The 26,133-nt window shown below is 43.6% G+C and overlaps 1 protein-coding gene across 1 annotated transcript in view; it reads left to right on the top strand.

Moving 5' to 3' along the window:
- The window catches only part of LOC138515182 (uncharacterized), a 66,449-nt gene that overhangs the window by 25,165 nt on the left and 15,151 nt on the right, over positions 1-26,133 (top strand). The window contains exons 3-4 of the mRNA XM_069630158.1: positions 3,206-3,271; positions 4,688-4,726. Coding sequence (XP_069486259.1) covers positions 3,206-3,271; positions 4,688-4,726 — 105 coding nt within the window. The remainder of the gene's footprint in view (positions 1-3,205; positions 3,272-4,687; positions 4,727-26,133) is intronic.

Below are 26,133 nucleotides of genomic sequence, written 5' to 3'. Positions count from 1 at the left end.
CAATAAAGCCCTCAGAGCAGCACTGGGCATTAACAGAAGAGAACACACATCGCAACACATAAGAGAAGCAGTACAAGCAAGAATACTCCACAAAACACTCACCATCACACACAAATGCATTTCAGACAATGCCCCTATCTATCTCTGCCAAAGCCTCTCACGTAAAACCACTGCTAGAACACTCAGAACCAGCAGCAACACACACCTCACCATCCCAAGCTTCACTTCTACTAGATCAGGGAGCTGCAGCTTCCCGTAGCAGCCCCGTGAACCTGGAATTCACTGCCCACCAACATATGCCACGAAACCTCTTACCCAAAATTTTAGAAACTACAAAAAACCTGGCTTTTAACAAATTCTAAAACTTCATGGACAGCTCACCCACACCACCCACCCCATTGTGTGTTTTGCCTCTTACTCTTGTAAGATCTCTCTAAGTCTATAAGTAACCAACCAGTTATGTAAACAGTAGTTTCTGCTGTTGATATGTGTAACTAAATTTGTAACTGTTCACATGAAACTGTTAAGATGCCAAATATACTTGTAACCTAACCGAAATACCTAAGGGTTTGGGGGTAAAACCAAATGAAATAAATAAATGAAAAATAAAATAAATAGGTTGGTGTTTAATCGGATTCCTTGTCAGAAAATGATCACTCTTCTGCCTACGTTGGATTCCTGCTAAATGTAACAAATGGGCTGAAGTCATCTGTAGAAGCTGCGAGAGGCTCTGGATAGTCTGTCAGGATCAATCCTGAAAAATGGGTGCTCTTTGCGCATACATCTTCTAGACATGCCTGGAAATCTCTTAGAGCCATTAGCAAAACTGTGAAGATTTTGTTCAGTTACTGCTTCTTTTGATGGAGCATCTTTCAGTAGATTCTAGTTCTCTTATCAGTACATAGCATCTTTCAAAAGAATCAGGAATGGGGATAAACGTGACTTCAGGGAGTATCCTTCCTCCATCCTCATGGAACTGGGCCAGAAGGTGAAATATGGAAAACATGCCAGGGTCACACTGGGCTCTCATAACTGAAACTTTATGCCTGACCAGGAACAAGACATGAGAAGTGAGGGAGAAGGAAGGAGAACCTTATTTAGAGAATCTGAGTTAGGACACACTTAAGATTAACCTCTCCATTTGTCCTTTTACAGCAAAGCAAAAGGGGTGGCAATGAGAGGAAGGGGGGAAGTAGTAGATGTCGGAAGTCATTGGCAAGCTAAAGTATGGACTTTGCATCACATTGAAGCAGATAAACACACATACACACATGTTCTTTAAAAGTTCTCCAATGTGTCAATGATGTTTTTTTAAAGTTATTTTAAATCCTTTGGAAGACAAAATCTTATGGGCACTTTGGTCCAAACAGTGCCACCAAGCACACACAGAATGAGTGTATTGTAATACCAAAATCCCCATAAGGATTGAAATCCATGCGTGTGTGCACGCACACACACACATACACACTTAGACCAAATTGGCTTTGTGTAAACTCACAGCCAGCAAGGAGAATGACACAAATAATACGAATAATTAAGTAATAACTGATGCCACATGAAACGAGGGTTAGTTATCCATGTGTAACCCCTGCAAACATTCTGAGAATGTCTGCATAAGGGTGAGGATTTCTTAATTAAGTACATATAGTTCAAAAGGATCAAATTAATGAAGGAAGACATTTGGTGAATAGTTAATGAAATGTTTAAACAGCGCATACACCATGATGGTTTTCCAAACGCTAAAGGGCAAAACCTTTTCAATAACACTATTTTATTTGTGAAGCAATCGCTACAACCAGTTTGAAGATCCAGAGCTCTGTCTATGGTTCTAATACTATGGGCCTCATTCCGAGTACGGCGCTAACCAATGGCGCTATTAACGCCTTGGTTGACGCCGTACCCGGACCGGCAGTGCCTTGGTGGATGGCGGAATTACCGCCCCATTCCAAGGTTGGCGGGGCGGTAATTCCCCAATCCCCATTTACCCTTCCCCATTCCCATTCTTGCCCCATAGGGCATAATGGGAGTGGGGAAGGCGTTAATTACGCCACCGTAAATTACGGTGGCGTAATTAACATCAAGGTCCCTTAGCGCCATGGTTTTTAACACCTGCTAAAAGCAGGTGTTAAAGCCTCCATGGCGCAAAGGGAACTCGGAGTATGGCGGTAAGGGATTACCGCCACCGCTCTCGTTAGCGGTGGCCGCCATCCCTTACCGCCATACTCGGAATGAGGCCCTATGTCATGTGAAGATATCTTTAGAGAAAGGCATGCTATATGACATGCTATATAAGCATTCTGGCAAAATGTCACTGTAGTGGTTGAAGGATGTTCCTCTTGTCCTGAGGAGGACCATAACATCCTGGTCTCACGTACAAGATGGAAACTGTCTTCACTGTAACAGTATGAGAAGATACTCATCACTCTTGCTTGTTAAAACAATCAGCTAAAGGAGTGTGTTCTAAAACAGTGCACGTGCAACTTGCACTGAAAACCTAAAATAATCGTATCAGGTCCAGCACCAGGCAAGACTGCCCTTGTAAGATCTTATACCAATAGCATCAAACACATGCAGCTGTTTGTGTCTCCTCCAGGAGAAGAGGGGCCTTAGGAAGAGTCAAAGCCACAATGGAAGGCAAGTCTGAACAGTGGTGGATGATGGAGGTGCAGGAAGGAAGATGTTAGAGCATTTAAATTTGACCATACTTTTTTGACACCCTTAAATAAGCTGAAGGAACAAATGAAACATGAATTCAATTAATTCCACACAAAAGATCATAACACCTGTGAAACCCCCAAGCCTTCGTTTTTTTAGGGATAAAAGGTTCATTTTGCAAAGCTATGTTTCCAAACAGATATATGTTTACTCCATTTTGGGTGCACATGGGACTATCTCTCTGTTTGGAAATACGTGCACACAGATTATACATCAGTAAAGGTGATTAAAAGCTATGTAACGTAGTGTGTTAAATGGTGTATAATGGCGTTCATTGTGCATACAGCCTTTGGGACAGAGAATGAACACGTTTCCTGTCATGTTACTGTGAAAAAAGCAATGAGAGACAGAGAAAGTCGTCAAAGGCTTCCGACATATAAATTCAGACATACACTCTCTCTCAATGAATTGGGGTTTAATAAGTCATCATTGGTCACTTAACCGGACATACCTTTGTCTAAGGTGAATAATACTGTTCTTTTCCTTCTAGATACAGCTCAGCATGAAGAAACTCTTCGTCCTGGTCTGCGCGCTGTCCTTAGCTTTGTGTGCTGTGGTAAGTACAGTGGCCTGCACCTTTGCTGCCCCCAAAACTCTGCTTCTCATGTTGGCATTACTTCCTTAAATCACTGTCGTTCTTAATGGATTTCGCAAACATGCTCTACTTGCTTTCAGTCTATTCTTCATTCGGCAGTTTGGATTGTATTTAATTTGAAATATATTTCGCACCCTCTTTGGCTCGTGCACAGTGGCTGCCAGGGGTGGACTGGGAGTCAAAAGAGGGCCTGGAAATAATCTTCAAAGTTGGCCCAAATTACACATTTTCGGCAAACCTAGCACTTTTCCTATGGGAAAATTTGGAAATACTAAACAAATGAGGCCCAGGGTGCAGAGGCCTACCGGGAAATGGCCAGAGTTCCCTGCAGACCAGTTCACCCCCTAGTGGCTGTGTATCGCGTTCAGATTTGATTTTCATTTTCTTTGTGTTATATTTTAATGTATTCATGGGCGTGCTCCTCCCTCCTGAGCTGATCATCTTTCTCTATATCAACCCTCTCGCTCACGAGGATCTGCTTCTTTTTGTCTCGCCTGTGTTCAGCGTCCTCCTTGTGCAGCTTCTCGTTTCCACTCATTCCAACTTGTAGCTCCTAAATGATGCATTGCTTTGCGCTATACTTTTAGCATGTGTTGTCCTCAGCCTTTCCTACTTAAATAGGCTTATGTTGGTTTGACTGTTTTTTGGGTGTACTTTTTAACATGTAACAGTTTGATGTGTTTGTGTGCTGATGTTGTAAACATTGTTCAGCACTTTGGATAAAAGCGCTATAAAAATACAATAACATAAATAAATAGACACAATTGTAATCAGGTTTTCATGCGCCAGATGCCATCATAAATAAATAAATAATACCCCCATGTTTGCCCCTACTAAAATCTGCTAAGGTTATAGCCTACATCGAAAGGGTTATGAAATACATAATACAACAATGACTTGACGTGGCAGGATTTGGAGCATCAAGATCCTTGATTTTTGTTGTTGCAAAACCCCTATCATTCTGGGTACACATTCACAAAACTTGTTCTTAACTTGAAAATACTTTGTACACTAAATGAATGCCCTGGCTCATGGGTGTAACCTGCAAGTGCATGGTGTGGGCTGCCCACTCAGAGGCACCTGTGTGGAGAGGCTTGCATGTGGTGAGTGGGAGGTAGAGCATGGTCAATTTTATGAGGCGCTATTGCCACTAACTCGGCGAGTCTGGATTCCTACGGTGAGCACAACTAAATAAGCGGACAATCACATCTTTAGCATGGTTTATAGTTTTGTGTTTGAGGTGCTAGTGTTTTATAATAATGATAATCCAGTACAGAGAACTCCAAAGCGAAAGGTGAGGTTACCCCAGTACTGACAGTAATAGATCGGAATGTTGTTATGCTTTTTTAACATGCCTGTTTTCTCTCATTCCTTCAGACCGAGGATAAGCATAGACGTCGCAAAAGAGCTTTAGATGTAAGTGTCTCTTCAAAGGCATGTTTTGTGCAGCAGCAAATGAAAACTAGAACATGATCTGTGGAGGTCTGTGTGCTGTCGCAAATGGTCGTGCAAAGCTGGCACAGACACACAATGCTGGACACTGCAACAACACATAAGCCGCACCAACAGCACACGAGTTCTGACATCGCTCCGATACTCACACCAAAGCTCAACGGTGTATACCAAGTTGAAGCTGCCAACAGAACACCATTCCTCTCACTATACTACTCCCTCTTCACGCTACTAACCCACCCCGCCTTCTCGTTTGCAGATCCGCCAGAGCGCCTGGGGACCAACTCAGTTGTTGACGGTGCGCAGTAATTTAACACCTAACACTGCGGTCATTGCGAATTATTGAGCGGGGAGTTTGCCAGCTGGGACACAGCCCACAAATGTAGAGCAGGCATGCATGCTAATTAATACTCATTGTGGAAACAACTAATAGCAGACTGCCTGTGTGCCGTGCGTTAGCAGCATGCAGCCTTAGGGCAACACCTAGCATGACTGTAATGCCTTTGCTGACATTATATTTGATGTACAGTGGTTGCGGTACAAAATTGCAGAATGCCCTTGCAACATGAATATTACTGATCAATACTTAATAAATACCAATAAAAAAACAAGGCGACATTGTTTGAACCCTTTTGAATTTAAGAATAGTGCCAGATATCTAATGTGTGAAGATTTTCTGCAGGGGCAACAGAACAATAGATGCACAGGGGAATGCAATGACAATCTATTCATGGCACATTTGCAGTTTAGTGCTCCTGTTCTGGAGCATATGTTCCAGAGCGATGACAAAGGCGATTTTACCCATCTCAACTTGGTGAGAGCGACACTGCTCTATGTCCAGTGGGCACTTAAAGTGCTCATCCCGTCCTCCCCATGTAATGGTGTATTAAGAGGCCAACCTCAAAACAGGGAGTTCCTCCGCTCCCCAATCTAGGTGTCACACAATAAACCCTTTAATGTCAATTATTTATTCAGCCCTATTTCTGATGCATATCATACCCCTTAGATCTCTCCACCTGAGCTAGCAATGAGCCGCCAAGAACCAGGCCGGTGTACAGGAAATATATTTGTATTTCTTTGGATGATAGGTAATAGAAAATCACAAAAAAAGTCATAAACCACTCTATCCATGGCACAACACAATAACATTCTCTCTACATAAATAACTCACACAATTTGGTTGGGAACACTTACATGATCATCAACACTGGTCCCTGGATAACATGACTTTACATTGGCAAAGCTGTGCAATTTTGGTTGTCCTGCATGCTTAAAGGGCTAGCAGAAAATAAACACAAGGTAATTTAGTAGTGGGTTTTTCAGACCCCCCCCTACTTTGATGTTCGTTGGTGAAGTCAGACAGAAAAATTGGGATGATTTTAGTATTTGGGATTTCACACCCCTGTCCACTTAAAGGACACTGTTGGGAAGGCTGTATGGTAACAATTGGGATGATTTGAGAATTTTGGATTTCAGACCCCCCTCCACTTAAATGCCTGTGTTCGGGAAGCTGGATGGTAAAAATTGGGATGATTTGAGGATTTTGAATTTCAGACTGCCCTCCACTTAAAGGCCTGTGTTGGGGAAGCTGAACAGAAAGATTACCCAATGAAATTACTGTCTATATGTTTCACCGCACACTGAGAGCAAGCCTTGTTAATTTTGAATTTTAGCAAAAATTACCCTCTGGTGGTCTGCCAAGGGGAATTAATTAAATTAATATTTTTAGTTAAATAGGCTAAGGATCTACACAGTTTTGCCCCCATCCGCAAACTGAAAATTGAAAGGTTTTAAGGCAAGTAGATTACCGCAGCTTGGGTTTCAAGTGGCTCAATTCTACTTATATTGAAAGCCTCTGTTTAAAGTTCAGGAAAAAGGATACACACTAGGATGCCAATGATTCTGTGGGGTTCATCCCAACGATTAAGTTATAACATGAAAAGGGAACAATACCCGAAATGTATTGTACAACAACAACATTAAACACGCTATTCCAAAAAAAGGCCCTGAAAAGAGCACTTGTACGGAATGCAACAGGAGAGGACCCATTATGAGAGAACACGTTTTAGGTTCAATTGTACATTCTAGGTCATTACATCACCTGTTTTATTAAATTGATAACTTGGTTTATCTTGTATTAACATCTTCACACATCGGGTTAGAACTACAGGTCATTCAAAATGTATATTTGTGTTATGAAGTTCAGGAAAGCCATCTGCACCTCAGGACCCTCTTGGAGAACAGGGTAGGGGTCTGGGAACTCCACTCGCAAGGATTACACCCAGCTATTCACCATGGAGCCAAGACAGATTTGTGGCCTCCCTTGCAACAAACAGCTTCACCAAGATGCAATGCTCAGCAATCACCTCTGGTGTTTCCTTGCGGCTGTCAGTTGGTACATTTCAGCAGCTCTGTCCTTTCTCACATAGTGCATCCACTTTATGTAGCAGTGATGACACCATCAAGATTTCAATTTTGGGCAGTTCATTGCAAGAGTTCTCGTAACCAGGATTGGAGTGTTACCCTCTCTCTCCTCCCAAGTCCAACCTCTCTCTCTCTGTATTGGTTTATGAGTCTAGAACAGTCATATGGCAAAGTCCATGTGAAATCCCCTTTTGCTTTCAAATCTGCTTTTTAGCAAAAATTATTTATGTGGCAAAAACTTCAGAATTAACTAGCAATTCACATAATATATATATTCCAATTCGGCTAATCATGGGGAATTAAATAAATTGACAGCCGGGTCTTCACCATGTTGCACAGCCGTTTGGCAATTTTCTTTCATTTTTTTTACAAAAAGTAGGATAGTTAGGAACATATGATTTATTACCCACATTCCTAATTCCCCCCACCAGTTCACCAACCCTTAAATCCGGGACAGTTCATAGCAGCCAGTACCACCTTTTATCTCACCATTACCATTCCCTAAGTCACAGGTGGATGAATATCAGTTGACCAAAACCGCCTAGAAATTACCTTAAAAATGACACATCAGTGAAGGAAGTACGACGTATGGCTTATGAGAAAAAGGACTCATTCATAATAGTCCTTTTATATTAATAGGAAATGTTTAAGTTATGCCAACTGGATCCTTACTGTCCCCATTGTCATTTGCCTCTCTTGGCCAGTGTTTTTAGTAGTCTCTTTGTCATTTGAATAATATGCTGCAGCTCATAAACACCTGGGGCCTTGGCAACACATAGATCCCCCTCTCCCCAATTCTCCCATGCACTGGCTAGAGCCATTTACATGCTCAGAACTGCCTTCAGAGACATCAGGTCTAGGGAAACGTGATTTTTGACATGCTTCGGACCACGTTTTATTGCATTTGTAAACAATTAGGATGTACAAACCAGGCTGGCAGTGGGGGAAGCCATTTGTGAATTTTGCCCATTGTCCTTTTCCTGAAATGAACTCACATTCTTCATGTTTCTAACATCACCATTTATTCTTTCACACACAGTGTGTTTTACTGATCAGAGTTCACTTTGCTTTGCGCTGAATGTGTAGGGCTCTTTCTTTCAGTTGTTACAAAATACACTTTTAATTACTTGCTGTTAATTCCTCTGCTGAAAAGTGGGTCTGAATGGTCACAGTGCATCCCCTTTTGATGGGTGCTAGTTTCAGTAAAAAGAATTGCCGCATTTATTTTTCATCCTGCAGTGTGATGTTCTTTTGCATTCTGTACTCAGATGACATTTTTGTTTTGCCTTCTCTGGATTTCCCCTGCAGAAAGACACCTGCATAGCCTGCCTAAATTGGCTCAGTTGTCTAGTGTGTAGGTTTTTCAATGCTGGCAGGTCAGTTTCCCTGTAGGCTCTTCAGTTCCCTTGGCTTGGGGCCTTTGATTACACCGCACATGCCCCTTCCCTGTTCTTCCAGGATTCTTTGGAGGGGAAGAGCAGGGCAGAGTGGGGTTTTATCCAAAGTCCCTTTTTCTTTTTCTTATTTTTTTGTTTTCATTGTAGCCCGTCTGGCTCAATTTCCATCATTAAGGAGTGAGCACTTCAGACTCCCCTTCTGTCTCTGGGTTGGGGGTGGAGCATGGCTCCCCTTTTTTCCTTTTTCCCGGGGTTGCTGGGTTTCTCACCATACTCCCCTCTTGCCTCCAGGCTGGAAGTTCGGGAAGTTTGTCATTTAACAAAAGAAAGAAAAACAGGTTGAGTACTTTTACACATTACATTTCCCCAGAAGATGGGCATGCAAGAGAAAATATTTACCTAGAAATAAACTTTGATTTTAAAACTTCAAATTCAAAAGAATATCAACTAAAATACTCACCTGTTATAATTCTCCACCCAGGGTTTTCACTCCTTGGATGGTTTCCCTGCTCGACTTTCATTTCACTCCTCAATCAATCGTAAATTGTCTATGGGATTACAGTTTTCAACTGATTGATGTGGATCCATTTTTCTTTTGTCTGTTCTTCATTTGGGATGCAGATCTTGTAGGCAACAGGTGATATTTTTATCTACAATTTCAAAGGCACAAGCGGTAATTGGATGTCCCAACTGGGTGCAGAGTCTGCCACAAACTTCTTTAAGATACTCACAATTTTTTGGTTGTATCTCTCTACAACCCTGCTTGAGGCCAGGTGCTAGGCAATGTGGAGTTTTCTTTTTACCCCTAGAATCTCCCACATCTTTGCCATCACCTCACTGGTAAAATGACTTCCTCGATCCGACTCAATCGGAGGCCGAAACGAGAGAAGAAGTGATTGATCATTAGTGCAGCAGCTGTCTCCGCCTCACAATTCGGGGCTGGAAGAGATTCTACCCACTTTGTGAACCAGCATGTCACAGTCAACATGTACTTATTTCTTCTAGAAGAATGAATCACTGGCCCAATGAAATTGACTTGCATATCTGACCAAGGCAGTGTCATTCCCCTTTTTTGTAGGGGAGCTCTGTCTGCGGGTGAACAGGGTTGATATTGAGCAGAGAGTTCACTATTTGCATGAGTTTGTGATCTGTTGACAGCAGAAACTTGGATTTCGCACAGCAGATATTTGGTTTCTATGAAATCCCTGTGCAAGGCTCTGTTTTTTTCCCATCTGTTTTGGAAGGGCCTCTGATCTTCTTCCAATAGATAGTCATATCATTAGAGGTCACCAGATTAGTTTGACATGCTTTAAGGGTTTATTGTTGGCACAAAGAACGCCTCGATTCTTCCAGTTGATCTGGTGTGCAACAAATCCATTCCTGATATAATCAGAGTCAATGATTATGACCAGTTCATTGAGTTGGTGGTACACTGCAGTGAGCATGGCTTGATGAACGACAATCAACTCTGCAACCTGATTTCTTCAGGATTACTATTTGTAACCATCAGGGGGTTCTGGGGTATCATTAACCCAGGCATTCAAATACCAGCCACCAGTTATTTTCCCTGCTGTTCTCAACATGGTAGGAGCACCCATCCATATAAACTGAGAGTAGCCCCTGACTCATGTCTTCTTCATATACCTTGTGTGGGGAAGTTAAGTACTCCTTCATGTTGTTGTTGGTCATTAGACTTTCGTCCTTGAGGCAGTTTTATTGAGCACAATCATGCAAGTCCGCCAGTCCTTGTAATAGGGGACTCTTCTTGGTTTTGCCATGTCTGACATCCTCAGGAAAGCCTTGCATTGACAGAATCCAGGAATTAAGTCTGGAATTACTGACATTCACCACCCAGATTTTGTCACTTTGGAGATATTGCAAGGGTTGGTGAGGAGTATCAACAATGCTGTGCTCCCCGTGGATGAATGGGCGGTAAGATTTCAATGCCCACCCCGTTGACAGGTGTGCCTTCTCGCAGTCTGTCACGTCTCGGCTAAATTGGAAACTGCCTTGGCGATTGTCTGAGCGCTATCCGGCACGTAAAACTCCTTGAAACTACAACTCCCACAACTCTTGCTATTATAGCCACGTGACATACACGCATGACGTTGCTGTGTTTTCATTTGTTGGGAACTACATTTAACTCCCATCTATCCGGAGATCAAGTGCTCCTAAACTGCTGTTAGTTACGAGCTCTGTTCCCGGATACCCGTTTGAATCCTTGACTACCTGGCGCTTGAATCAAGTTATTGTCTTTGCCTTGTCCTTGTCTGCCTCCCGACGCCTGCCTCCTTCGATTGTTCCCCTTGGAGTATATGAACCCGGCTTACCCATTATTGACCTCCCACTTCTAAATCCTCAAGTTTTGGTGACCCGATAACCCGAACATTTCCGTAAGGGAAATAGCGTGAGGTGAACGCTCGCTTCCCGGATCTTTTCATTTCTTTCCTTGCCCACTCCTGTTGCTTTGAACCTTTTTGGGACGCTCTGCTGTTTACACTTTGGATTGCTTCGAACCTTTTTAGGGACGCTCTGCTGTTTACACTTTGGATTGCTTCGAACCTTTTTTGGGACGCTCTGCTGTTTACACTTTGGATTGCTTTGAACCTTTTTGGGACGCTCTGCTGTTTACACTTTGGATTGCTTTGAATCTTTTTTGGGACGTGCTGCTGCATTGACACTGGATTACTTTGAACATTTCTTGGAACGCCCTGCTGCTTTCACCGTGGTGTTCCTAGGATACTGGCACACCTTCTCTTCACCCCTTCATCCTCCTTGTTTTCTGCATTTCGATACTAGTAGGTTACTGGTATTTAGTTCCTACGGAGCAGGTAAGAGTGGGTAATTGTGGGCGGTGTTGGCTGTTTATTCTCCGGCACAACTTGGCTGCATTTCCTGAACAACTGTATTGTTCTTTGTCCCTCTAGCTCTGATGATTCTGCTCCGGCCTTTTCGCTCAAGCCCCCGGCCTGCCAGGTGTATTGATCCCTGTAGGCTGAGTTCTTGGGAGGGAAGTCTTTGGCACATCACCATAAAGACCCAAGGTTCCTTGAGTGAAAGGAACTTCCCTAGGAGAAGGATTATCTGCAACGACCAGAAAACAACCTCTGAGTTGTGACACAGTCATTGAATTTTTCATCCACAGAGGACAAAGTCTTGCTCACATACAAGATGACTTTGTTGACATTGTCATGCTTTTGATACAATACCACTGTTCAGCAAGTATCTGAGAACCCCGTCTCAAAGAAAAACTCCTTGTTCTTTGTGGGGTAAGCCAAACAAGGATCCTGGGAAAGTCTTCTTTTCAGCTGTTTAACTGCCCCAGCTTGTTCCAGACCCCACACCACTTGACTCTGGCCTAACAAATGGACCATGGGACAAGTGACCTCAGCGTAGTCTTCATTGAACTTCCAGCTATAATTAGTGAGTACAAGAAGGCTTCTTATTTCTCAGAGAGTAGTAGGGTCTTTGAGTTTCAATAAGGGTTTCACCTTCTTTGCCTGGGGATTAACAACCTCAGGGCCCATCTTTTCCCCCAAGATATTTACTCGAGTCTTACACCACAGTGCCTTCTGAAAGGACAGTTTTGCTCTGGCTTTCTGTAACTGTGTTATAACACAACCGATTTCTGCTATATGTTCCTCCACAGTTGAGCTCTTGATCAGATTTTCATCTACATAGGCCAGGTTTCCCCTTTTGCCCAAGTGAGGCATGGCCTCATGTAGAAAGATGTTGAACTCATTGCTGGAGTTTATGTATCCAAAGGGGGTTCGGGTTGCTGTATACTGCTGCCCCTCAAAAGTAGAGGCAAGCTCATAATGGTCTTCCTTACTCACAGGTACTGTGCAGTAGCCGTTGGTCAGGTCAATGGCGGTGTATACCTTTTACCCTTGGATCTGGGGCAGCCCCTGTACAATGTAGGGAAATGGTAATCTTGACATGTGGACCCGTTTGTTCAACTCCCGCAGATCTGCACATAGTCTCCATTGGCTGTTGGGTATGAGTATCTCCAGTACTAGGTTGTTGAAGGTATTGTGGATCTGATGAATTATCCCACAGGATTCTATATTCTCAATAGTGGACGCAAGAGGTAATTGGTATTGTTTCACAAATACTGGAGCCATCTTGGGGTCCATGGGAATGGTGTTTGAATGAGGGTGGTGCGTCCACAGTCGTATGAATCCATTGAAAAGAAATCTTGGCATTCTAGGAAGACCTGTTTCAGCCTTTGTCTTTGCTCCTCGGTCTTACAGGCATCAGCAAGATTGATCCTTTCCTCGACCATCTGCTTGAAAGACACTACCACCCTCTGTGAGAGCACCTCAAACCTACCACCAATTTAGGCGTAACTACATGCAGTGGCTTAAGAACAAAGACCAATAAATGACACCCTGCAACTACTACAAAATTGTTCAACCTGTAACTCTGTCGTAATTTTACTCTGTACCCTTGTAACTGCTTCTACTCACTGCACCCTTGTATAATAATGGAAATAATGTACAGTATTGTAACTAAGCTGAGAATATACCTGTAATGCTTGCGCCCTCATACCTTCTGGTCCGGTACGCCATATAAATAAATAAACAAACAAACAAACAAACCTGGAAAGACCTCTGGCTTGGCAATTTCAACGCTATCCTCCAGTTGAGTGGAATGATCTCTTTGATGGTGTTGACCTGGCGAGGGATCTGAGATAGTGGTCCTTGACTCTGAACACTACCTCCTCCCACCTGATGGCACAGGTCACCTCTTCCACCCCGTAGGAGCAGGAAGAGTACACCATGACATTCCACCCATGCCTAGGAAAAAGCTTTCCTGGAGGAATATTGTCACTGATGTCAAAACAGTCATTTGGGATTGGTCCCATGATTTTATTACCTAAATAAAGAGAATAATGTTGGACATGAACCACCATTCCAATAAAAGTGCCTGCCCCCAAAGTGATACTTTGAGGGTCACTGTTTTCCACCAATATTCAAATGGAGTACCTTTCTTGGTCTACCAATGGTGTTGGATTCAAATGCAAACCTTGTTGTTGGAGGAGGGAATTGAAATGTATATAGGCGTCCTAATGTTTGAGGTTCCCTCCATGCTTAATTTTGAGGGGAATAGTGAATTGTCGCACCTGTCCTGCGATGGTAACCTCTTCTCGCACCTGAACCTCAACCGCAAAAGGTAGCAATGTAGCTGACCAAAATGCTTTTGCAGTGTTGTCAAATCCCAGGGGGTTAGCCCCCCATTCATGACCAGGCTTTATTATTAATTAGGTCCAAATTGATTGTTAATTGATTGTGAGTGTCACTGACTAAATAAAAGGCAGAAGGGACATCTCTCACAACCTCACAATTAAGTTCTAAGCTTTTGTTGCCAACAGACATTTTTAGCCTACACCTGCTAGGCAGGAGTTGCTTGGAATTTGGGGTTTCCAGACCTATTTCCCATTTGTCAATCAATGTAAATGTGAGAATGGTCTGATCTTTTTGGTGATTCCTGATTAATCCTTCACTAATGAAGTTCCTTCCATTATTCAGGCATACTCTGGCGAGCACGACTCCTTCCCCACATTTAACTGTATGGGGAAAAACAACAGTTTGCCTTATTCACAATGCCCACCAGACATCGAGCTGGTTATTTCTCAACTGGTTTACGGGACTCAATGGTTATTCTGATTTGGACTTCCAGTGTGGATTGCCACTTAAAACTGGGTGGAAGGTTGATTTTCCAGAATGGAGAATGGTTCACATCAACATTTTGATCTCCTACAGAGATGACAGGGATGTCTGGGACTTGGTTATTCTTGAAATGGGATTCTACATTCTCAGAAGATTGATCAATTAAATAACAGGTAGCATTCATGCTTACGTACTAATTTTCAATTTTGTAGTCCGGTTAATCGGGGACCTTGCTTACACAGTCGATCAGAGGTGATAACCTCCTAAGGAGATCGCTCCCAAGTAAACAAGGTGTGTCCTCTGGAGTCACGACTATCACCGAATGTTTAACTTGATGTCGCCACATTTCTATTACCAGATCCGCAGTCCCTTTGACGGAAATGTCATTCCTGTCGACATTATTACGTTTTCCAGGAAGTGGTGTGAGGGGAATTTGGTGGCCCTCCCCCAGTCCTGAGTTTATTTGGCCAAAGTCCTTTCTGGACAGGAGTATGGCTTGGGATCCAGTATCCACCAGATCTGATCATTCACACCGACCCTCAACCTTGACCGGTGCATACAATTGGCCTTCTTTCTCCTCCAAAGTGCAAAGAAAGTGTTAGTTATTTGACAACGTGGTAGTCATTTTCATAATATTGAAATCTGACACTGTGATCTTGGGCAATTTTCTGTGTTGGAGATATGGAATCTGTGAAGAAAATGTTACAACTAACAATGGGTGGATTAGGGTAGTCCTCTTTCTCCTCTGATTGTTTGAGTCCTCGTTTTCCTGGGGGCAGTTTTCAGAACCTGTTTGGGGAAGCACACGTTTGTTTCTATTCTATCTGGCTCACATTCTTGTTCTGGGTCAATCTCCATACTTACCCTTTCCCACTCAGGGACCCAATCCCCCGATCCTGAATCCTCCAGGAATTATTCTCTTTTAAAGGGGATAATCCGGAGTTCTTCAACAAAGTCGGCTCTTCATAGGCCTCTATTACTTATTAATTGCTCTTTGTGTTCTAACATTTTGGGGGTAGAAGAGTCACTATCAGGCTAAGAGGTTTCTAGGGGTTCAGTCTGGGTGTGAAAGGAAGCTTCCTCTAGGGCTTGGTATCTCCCATTCACCGGGGCCCCATTCTCAGGAACTTGTGGATTGTCAGATGTTTCCTCCTGTCAGTTCCCATCGGGGCACCAGCCCTGGGCGTTGGGACATTTTGGGAAGCATGGTTAGGTTGAGAGTTGGACTGAACCCTCAGCATGTGCCCCGGGTTGCCAGACAGTTGCTGGACCTGTCGCTTGAGTTGCAAGACCTTTTCTGGTTTTTAGGGAGGCTTCGAGTCATACCTCTGCTTCTCCCGAAAAGATAACTGTCCCTTCTGCAGGATTAGCTCAGGTACTGGAAATTCTTCCCCATAATGTTCCATCCCGAATCTCCCTTGTTCCAGGGTCAGGGATCTATTGTCCTTTAATCAGGAGAGAGAGGAGGATTATTTTGAAAGTTCTGGTTCAGGGGATAACTGGGGAAAAGTCAGAATGGGAGGTGGAGTGATGCTTCTCTCCCGTGGGAAGTTTGGAGGGAAGTTTCTGGGGGCAGTACTTACCCAATTGGTTCCCCCCCTTTGGGCCGGGGGAGTGTATATATACCCCCCCAGAATTGATTTGGTACTGTTGTACCTATGGGTGACATAGGTGAAAGGGTCAGAGGGATCAGTGTTCTAGGACCCTGCCTGAATACCATTCGATTGGGCTGGGTCTGAGAGTCTCCTCTGCCTTTCATTCTGCTTGTTGCCAGAAGGAGTATGTTTAGACCCCCCCATCTCCAGCCAGAACCAATGTAGGGGAGGTTTTTACCTCTGATACCTAAGCAGCAGCAGGGGTGTTAGATGGTTTGGAGGTTTTGGGGGTGTTTTTACTCTCAGCTGGCTTCTGGACCTCATAGATCCTGGTGGCCTGTTCAATTGCCCAATCCAGGGTACTGTGCTCGTGAAAACCATGCACCAACTGAGTCATTATGTACTTGAGGAGCTCATGAAAATATGTAGTTATGAACTCACTACTATTTGTTTTCACCTCAGGGAAGTCTGAGCAAATGCCAGCTTGAACTCCTGGCAAAGACTCTATAGTTGCTTGATCTTCCCCACATCGCAAATTATATGCAGCCTTACGGACAACTTGTGGGTTCCTATGTATGGAAGAATGTTTCAAAATGGCCACCTTATAGGTGGACTATTTATAATGATTCTAGTCCTCCAGTCCCGAAAAGAAGCTGGAGTACTCTGGGGAAAACGTCAATTTTACAAACTCCATACAATTTACATCATTTTTTATTCCAAATGATATCATTTGTTCATACAATTTTAGATGTTCACACACCGAATACGTAGCATTTTTTATGGTATGGGGTCATGAAGCTCTTTATGACCTTGATCTGTCTAATTGGGTCTTTGACAAAACCCTTTCTTTGTTTCCCTGTCTTCCTTTTTTCTCTGCAGTCCATTCACCTTCTGACTCAGAGCTTCTATTGGTACTCCATTCCCTAACTTCCAGGCACTCCCTCTCTTGCTATTAGACTGTGAATACCTCCCAGAACCACAGGGTCTACGCTTCTCTTTCCTGTGCTTCCGTGAATTCTCAGGGTCATTACCCCTGTAATCACCTTTTGGCACAGGATAATACCCAGTCCTTCCTCAGACTGACTCAACTGTGTAGTCTCCCCCCTTACAAATAGTCTGGGGAAATGTACCCCATTCCCTAAATGTAAGGAGGTTTTTAATATGCCCCTCCTGGGCTGAAGCTTTAAATGTTCTTCTCCAGCGAAGCGAACTAGGTGGTCTCTCTGCAATCTGATTTTCTTTAAGTCCAACTCCTTAATTTTCCCTTCAAGGGACTTTTCATGGTCTGCAGTACTCACTGGACTATTCTTAACTTCCCAGGACACACTGGTCTGGCCAAGTTCCCTTCTGTGTGATAGAGGTGAGTACTCCTCAATCTCAGATAAAGACTGGCCTCTGGATAGGTTTGGCTAGGTGTGGGTAAGTCTAGTTGCCTCATATTTCCTTGGGCTTTGTAGGTGGAAAACATGAGGTTAGTCGTTGTCAGCCCATAGGAAATTGTGGTTAACTGGCATTTAATTATATTTATTTATGTTGCATTTGTTAGACATTTACACAACAAGTAAATTGTGTTTGAAAACACCCAAAGGGCAACTTGGAGGGAACCTGGTATTGAAAACAATATATACACTGAGGGATAATGACAAACCTCCTTGTGAGTATTCCGAACGTGCAAGTGCAGAAAGAGAAAAGGGGAGGATGGAGTGGGGGAGTGCTGGAGTGCCTGTACTGGTGAGTGAGTGAGCAGCAGATGAAGTGCCCAGTATAGTAAGTGCTAGTTAGCATTGATCTGCAGTAGGTAGGTAAGTGGAGGCCTTCAGTGCTGTGGCCATTGGGTGCAGAGGCAAGTGCTGTGTGTAGGCAGAGTCTGGGGTGATGGGTGTGGGAGGCCAGGGCCCCAAAGGACACATAAGGGTCCTGGTCATCAATCAGAGTGACTGTGAGGTTAGCAGAGGAGGGAATAAGGGAAGGAGGAGGTGAAAAGGAAAGTCTTAAGGAGCTTTTGGAAATTGATGGAGTCCGGCTCAAGACGAAGAGGAAGGGGGAGGCTGTTCCATCAGAGGGAGCCAACTGAAGAAAGAGATCACCCTCCGGCTCTCTGTTTAGTGAGATGCTTTACACACAGAGAGTTGCTGCCAGAGGAGCGTAGAGGTCTAGAGGGAGAGTATTTAGTAAGAGCAAGCTTCAGATAGCATGGTCGCCGGCCCCAGACAGCCTTATGGATGATGCAGAGGGAGTGATTTTTTAGGGCAGGAGAGATTCGGTTCCTGGGCTTGAGGCCAAGGATAAATCTTGCTGCCCTATTCTGGATTAGCTGAAGGGGTCATAGAGAGGAAGAGTTGAAAGTGGGCTAGATGAAGGAGGCCTCCGCCTTTGAAGCTTTTCCGAGGAGGGGTACAGGGGCATGGTACACCAGTCAGAGGGGGAGAGACAGAGAGAGTGTGAAGGGGAAAGGCAGATGTAGGAAGGAAGTTGATGAGGGCTGGCAGGCGCCGGTCGAAGAGAAGGAGGTTGGGTTAAGGACCCTGAACCCAGATAGTGCCAGTGTGGTTGACATTAATGGTACACCTAGATGATGCGAAGCCCGCAAAGAGGACTTCCCACTTGGTGCCACCATCAATGGAAGAGGACATGAAAGGAGAGAGTAGAGATGAGATGAGGAGTCCATAGATCAGGGGAGGGTACGGAGAAGAGGATGTTGGTGAAGATCTGTCTGGAAGTTGCACTGACATAGGTGTCTGCAATGGGTAGGCCATGGTTGGCGGTCAGGATGTTTTTTGTGCTAGGTCAAAGAATGCAATGCAGATTGGTAGAATAGGTGAGTCAAACAAGACAGAACGAAATAGGCACAGTTTGTTTCTGGTTCAGAGTCTGTTAAAGGAGGAGGCAGTTGAACATTCAGCCATTACTCACTTGATGGTCTGAAGAGAGCATGGTGGTGTAGGCTACATATGGAGGCTGGTTCATTGTTCGAGGGAGGGGGAGAGTGTAGGGACATTCCAGCTCTCACAGGCTCAGACAGGCTCAGACAGGGGCCTTTAAAGTGGGCCTTTGATTCGGGGGCCTGGTGCCCACCTGCCGTTCCCAGAATTGGTGCAGAAGATTCAAGTTGCAGCCGATCACTGCAAGGACATCAGGCAAGCAGAAAGAAGCCCAGTGCTTCTGAAAACAGCAGCCATTTGCGAGGGTGTAACAAAAGGTCAGGAGAATGCATGATGCACAAAGCTAAATGGGCCAAGAAGAGCACTCAGCATCAGAAGGCACTATTATTTATTAAATGCATACAATGCATATATCATTCATAACATGTAGCATCCGTTCTGAATAAAGCAGCACGGATGACCCTCAAGTCCAGTAGGGCTTACCTGGTGACTGGTAGAGTCATTTAGGACTCCTGATGGTACTGGAGCCTTGTGGTGGACTGTCCATCTACATTGCTTGTGCCCCGTTGCTGCAGTTCGCCTCCAGTGCTCGCATCTGATGGGGAGGGCATAACCCCTGGATGAGAGGGCCCTTTCCCATACCCTTGTTGGTCAGTGTGCCTCAATGCCTGTATGCAATTTTCAATTTCATTTGCCAAACTCTCTCACCTGCTTCTCTCTATCCTTATTTCCTTATGGTGTTCAGAGAGCTGGATTTTTAACTCTGTGACCAGGGCCTGATTAGCCTCAAGCACTTTACTCTTGACCATTAATCGACCATTCAATTCCCTGATTTCATTCTTAGTTGACGCATTTTTGTTTTGTGCAGCCTGCATTGTGCGTGCATATTCAAAGCAGTTTGCTTTCAAAATACCAATCTCCTTCTTGTGCGTGTTTTTACACTGTGGTGCTCTGCCGGTTACAGATCAGCTTCCGCTTGCCTCACATGCTCCATGAGTTCTACATTTTGGTGCCTATTTGCAGTCAGTCATCTATTTTCAACTGATGCACCTCTTGTGCAAGGACACTATTCTCCTGGTTAACAAGGTCATTTTCCTTCACTAATTGAATTTTCTGTTGTTTTAATGTATGTACCTGCTTGTATATCTGATCAAAGTCTTTTTGGGAATTAACTCCTTTTATAATTAACTGACTGTTTTCATTTTTCAACTCCTTTATTTGTAATTGAAAGGCCATGCGTTCATCTAACATCCTTCGATTATAAATATTCGGAGCATTTATCTTATATTGCAGTGTGGTAACATTTTCGACACACTCTTTAGTGCATTTTGCAGTTCAGAAAACTGTGTTTCACGCACTGCACTCTCTTGCTGCTGGGTTTTTAACTAATTGTGTAGTTGTTCCATGAGAGTTTCTTATCTTAACTCAAACACATGACTCTGTTGTGCTTGATCTTCTGTTTAAGTTCTTTCTGCACCTCATTTAGATTTTCAATCTGACTCCGCGCACAGGCCTCACTCTTCTGCACTCGCTCTTCCACTATCTGTAAGTGGAACTATAGATAAGCTGTGACTTGAACCATTTGACTCGGATTTTCTTGAGCATTTCGGGCCATAACGTGTCTGGGGTTGCTGTTGGTACTCTTGTTCAGAGGAGAATTGCCTAGCATTTCGGTGCTGGACTGCCCCAGGGCAGGACAAAGACTGATATGTGTGGGATATTTCTTCTCTGTGAAAGATAGTGAGCTAAAGACTCTGGGTAAGGCTCTTGTAACCAGGACTCATGTCTGGCAGAGAGTCTCCCAGGACCCCCCTTGTTATTTCATATTTCAAGTAACTTTGGGTCTCACCCTAAATTACTAGGGGAATCCAGACGTGGACCCCTTGCTCACTATTCTTAGAGAGGCACAGCTACACTCTACTGATGAGGTTCAACCAGACCGAAACACGTGTCTGGGGTTGCTGTTGGTACTCTTGTTCAGAGGAGAATTGCTTAGCATTTTGGTGCTGGACTGCCCCAGGGCAGGACAAAGACTGATATGTTTGGGATATTTCTTCTCTGTGAAAGATAGTGATCTAAAGACTCTGGGTAAGGCTCTTGTAACCAGGACTCATGTCTGGCAGAGAGTCTCCCAGGACCCCCCTTGTTATTTCTTATTTCAAGTAACTTTGGGTCTCACCCTAAGTTACTAGGGGAATCCAGACGTGGACCCCTTGCCCCACTATTCTTAGAGAGGCACAGCAACACCCTACTGATGAGGTTCAACCAGACCGAAACACGTGTCTGGGGTTGCTGTTGGTACTCTTGTTCAGAGGAGAATTGCTTAGCATTTTGGTGCTGGACTGCCCCAGGGCAGGACAAAGACTGATATGTTTGGGATATTTCTTCTCTGTGAAAGATAGTGAGCTAAAGACTCTGGGTAAGGCTCTTGTAACCAGGACTCATGTCTGGTAGAGAGTCTCTCAGGACCCCCCTTGTTATCCCAATCTAGGTGTTACACAATAAATGGTTTAATGCCAGTTATTTATTCAACCCTATTTCTGATGCATGTCATACCCCCTTAGATCTCTCCCCTGAGCTACTAATGAGCCAAGAAACAGGCCGGTGTACAGGAAATATATTTGTATTTATTTGGATGACAGGTAATAGAAAATCATACTGAAATGTCACACACCACTTGATCCATGGCACAACAGAATAAACCTCCCTCTAAATAAATAACTCACACAATCTGGTTGGGAACACTTGAACCACAATAGTTTTCTTTATAAAAATTTCTAAATAAATGATTATCCACACTGGTCCATGGATAACATCACTTTACGTTGGCAACACTGTACAATGTTGGTTTTCCTGCAGGCTTAAAGGAGTAGCACTACTTAAACACATGGTGATTTAGCAGTGGGTTTTCCAGACCCTCCCACCCCTACTTTGGTCTGCATTGGGAAAGTCGGACAGAAAAATTGGGATGATTTAAGAATTTGGGATATCAGACCCCCCTCCATAAATGCCTGTGTTGGAGAAGCTTGATGGTAAACATTGAGATGATTTGAAGATTTTGGATTTCAGACCCCTCCCCCACTTAAGGGCCTGTGTTGGGGAAGCTGAACAGAAAGATAACCCAATTAAATTACAGTCTATAAGTTTCAGCACACACTGGGAATGAGCTTTGTTAATTGGAAATTTTAGCAAAAATCACCAAGTGGTGTTCTGTCAATGGGAATTTATTAAGGTAATGTTTTTAGTTAAAAAGGCTAATGATCTACACAGCTTTGCCCCCCTCCACCCACTAAACATTTAAAGGTTTTAAGGCAAGCAGATTCCCACAGCTTTGGTTTCAATTGGCTCAATTCTACTTACATTGAAAGCCTCTGTTTAAAGTTCAGGAAAGCCAGCTGCATCTCAGGACTCTCTTGGAGAACAGGGCAGGGGTCTAGTCACTCCAATCTCAAGGATGACCCACAGCTCTTTAAAATGTGGTCCAGGCTGCTTTTTAGGTGTTCCTTGCAATAGACAGCTTCACCCAGATGCAATGGTCAGTAAACTCCTCTGGTGTTTCCTTGTGGCTGTCAGATGGTACAGTTCAGAATCTCTCTCGTTTCTCCCGTAGTGAATCCACGTTATATAGCAGTGAGGAGACCATCAAGAGTTCTCACAACCAGGATTTAACAGTTACCCTTCTCTCACCTCCCAAGCCCAGCCTCTGTCTATGGATTGATTTAGAAGTCTGGCACAGACATATGTCAACTTCCATCTGAAATCCCCTTTTGTTTTCAAGTCTACTTTTTGGCAAAAATATGTTATGTAGCAAAACTTCAGAATGTACTAGTAACCTCCATAATATATATATATTTTCCAATTCAGCTTATCATGGGGAATTAAATAAAATGACAGCTGGATATAGGAACATGTAATTTATTACCCACATTCTTAATTTTACCCCCCCCCCCCAATATCCCACCAGTTCGCCAACCGTTAAATCTGGGACATGTTCATAACAGCCAGGAACACCTTTTACCTCGACATTACCATTCCCCAAGTTGCAGGCGGATGAATTTTATTTCAAGAAAATCACCTAGATACTATCTAAAAAAACGACACATCAATTAAGGAAGTATGAGTTATGGTTTCTGAGAAAATTGCATAAATGATAATAGTCCTTTTAAAAATTAATAGGAAATCTTTAGGTTATGCCAAGTGGAGACCTCCTGTCCACAGCCCCATTTTCTTCTCTTGGCCAGTGTTTTTATTAGTCTCTTTGGGCCTCATTACATGTTAGGCGGTAAGGGTTTACCGGTACTGGTAAGGGCACCGGTACCGGTAAACCCTTACAGCCTTACTACGTGTTCCCTTTGCGGGACCCGACCTTAACGGCTGGTTTTACCAGCCGTTAAAGTAGGGTGCCGCAAAGGGACCTTGGAGCTAATTACGGTACCGCAATTTGCGGTACCGTAATTAGCGCCTTCCCCATTCCCATTATGCCCTATGGGGGCAAAAATGGGAATGGGGAAGTGCCTTGGTGAATGGGGAATTACCGCCCCTGCTCACCTTGGAGTAGGGCGGTAATTCCGCCATCCACCAAGGCGGACACGGTAAAATACCGACGGCAACCATGGCACTAATAGCACCATGGTTACCGCCTACCGTGTAATGAGGCCCATTGTCATTTGAAGTGTAGTCTGCAGCTCGTAAACACCTGGACCCATGGTAATACAGAGATCCCCCTCACCACAATTCTCCCATGCACAGGCTAGAGCCATTTACCTGCTCAGAACTGCCTTCAGAAACATTAGGCCTAAGGATACTTAATTTTCAACACCCTTCGGGCCACCTTTTATTGCAGTTGTAAACAGTTAGAATGCACAAAACAGGCTGACAGGGGGGGAAGCCACTTGTGAATTTGGCCCATTGTCCTTGTCTGAAATGAACTCACATACTGCATTATCTGACATCAGCCTTCATTCTTTGACACACAGTGTGTTGTACTGATCAGCGTTTGCGTTGCTTTTGCGCTGAAAGTGCAGGGCTGTTTCTTTCAGTCATTACAACATACATTTTTAATTACTTGCTGTTCATTTTTCTGCTGAAAAGTGTTTCTGAATGGTCACAGTGTACCCCCTTTTGATGGGTGATAGTTTTAGTGAAAATAATTGCTGCATTTATTTCTCAGCCTGCAATGTGATGTGTGTTTGCAATCTGCATTCAGATTACATTTTTTTTTAGCCTTCTCTGGATTTCCCATTCAGAAAGACACCCGCATAGTCTGCCTAAATAGGCCCCATTTCTCAGCGTGCAGTTTTCTAAATGCTGGCAGATTAGTTTCCCAGTTGGCCCTTCAGTTCCATTGCTATGGGGCCTTTGATTATACCCTACACACTCCCCTCCGCAATTGACCCTTGTTGCGGAACGATAACATTGCCATGTCCACAGCTTCTCTTTCAGTATTGATTTTTGACAAATGTACTGTTCATAAAATATGTTTGGCTTGCTCAGGTGTTCTGTTCATGTTGGCAAATCAATAGCCCAATCCCAACAATGATACCATTAGTAGCCAGGGTAGTCTCTGGCCAATCACGTGGCCAGGAAAGTGGATGTAAATATGTCACTTACTACCTCTGTTCTCTCAGCCACCAAAGCATCTCCCTTGGTTTTGCCACAACTTTTTTTCTATGCCCGGCATCCCTCGCTTATCCCTCCCTCATTCTGCCCCCAATTCCCAGTTCACATCTCAAACCACTGTCACTTTCCCCTCGGTGCTCCTCTTAGCTAGTCGACCCTGTGCCCTCTCCTTTGCACTCCGTTACCCTTGCTTTAAGGGAATTGCGAAAGGGAAATATTCCCTATTTTATTCCCATGGCCGCAGCAATGTTTTTATGAGGATTTGGGCACACGCAATACATGTGCAACCAATCACTGATAGAAAAAATACTTCGGAATGTTTTGCACACCAAACAGAACCTCAGGGAGTGAATAGCATTCACCTCTGTGTTTGGGGGTTTGCAGGGCCGGTAAAGGACGTGAGTCCTCACTGAGGATGGCAATCCATTATTTTCCCTTTATGCTCCGGAACAGGGGATGATAGCTGTATTCAGCTATAATATTCTGTACCTACTGCCACTTATTTCACATGGCAATTCGTTATAGCATTGGACTTATAATATCCTCCAGATAGCATATGAGTGTCCGGTGTGCTGAACATTTTGCCATATTTCTGTGGAGTTCCATTGTGGATTTGTGCTGGTGACATTAAAAGGATCTAGATTGCAGCCTATATTAAAGAGACTGCCACAGATGAATGTAGCAAAGTGGAAAACAGGAAAACAGGAACAAAGTCTGTTTTCCCTGGCAGTTGCCTGGCCCGGAATGCTCCGCCTCCTGCTACCACCCGCTAGCAGTCATAACCTGGCTGCTTAGCGAAGCATAGCGGAGTGCAGCTGAGTTTCCGGTGTCGGGTGTCGGCGGAGGAAGGAGAAGGCTGTGACCTTACAACCGGTAAGTGAATATAGTAACTGATGGACATGGAATCTAATTTAGGCCCAATCTTAGAGACTTTGGAATTCCCAACTGAACCTCTTTTAAATTCAACACCGGCCCATATAATGGTAAAATGCCCCCCCAACAAAAGAATCCCTTGAAATGAAAGAAACAAACGTATCGGATTCATCTACCATAGATTTGATGGACATGTCTACTTTTACAATATCGGAAGAAGAAAGGACAAATAGGGAAGAAGATACACCATTAGAAGACTCAACTGATGATGAAGGTGAAGAAATGGAAATGACAGAACAGACCTCTGAAGAAATAAATCAAGCAGAATCATCTGCAACAGAAAATCAGGTACATTTAGAAAAACAAAAAAATAATAAATTATTGCTCAAGAAATCCAAACGAACTTCAAAAACTTCCAAAAATAGAGAAAGAACAACTGAAGAATTAAAGAGTAGAGCTAAAATAAACATAGGAAGTATCAAGTTAAATAGGGAGACTGATGACAGAGAAAAAATAGAGAAACCAGAAGTAGACCTGAGAGAACCACCCCAAAAAAAATCAGGAATTGAACCAAAAGAGAATGTGGACAATAAATGATATAAGGAAATGGGTAATTCAAGACTTGTGCCAAAGTTATTGGTGTTTCCAAAAATTAAACTTGCCCAAACAGAGGAGGGAAAAGACCTCTTCTTGGAAAGAATCTTACAAATAAACAATGGTTTGATCCTAAACCGCAATAATGTGGTGAGATTGTTTAATCAGGTGCCAGCGCTGAGACTAATTACATCAAAAGACTTTGCCCTAATAGAATTTCCAGATGAGCAACAATGCCCAGATCGTGTTTGTATTCATACTGTGTCAAAACTAGTGAACCAACTTTTATTGATGGAAGCACATAATCTGAGACAA

Source organism: Ambystoma mexicanum, chromosome 6q (genome assembly GCF_040938575.1).
Source record: "Ambystoma mexicanum isolate Mex_15411 chromosome 6q, UKY_AmexF1_1, whole genome shotgun sequence".
In the NCBI taxonomy this organism is placed as follows: domain Eukaryota; kingdom Metazoa; phylum Chordata; class Amphibia; order Caudata; family Ambystomatidae; genus Ambystoma; species Ambystoma mexicanum.
Note: the sequence above shows the minus strand (reverse complement) of the source record. Positions and strands in the feature narration are given on the sequence as shown.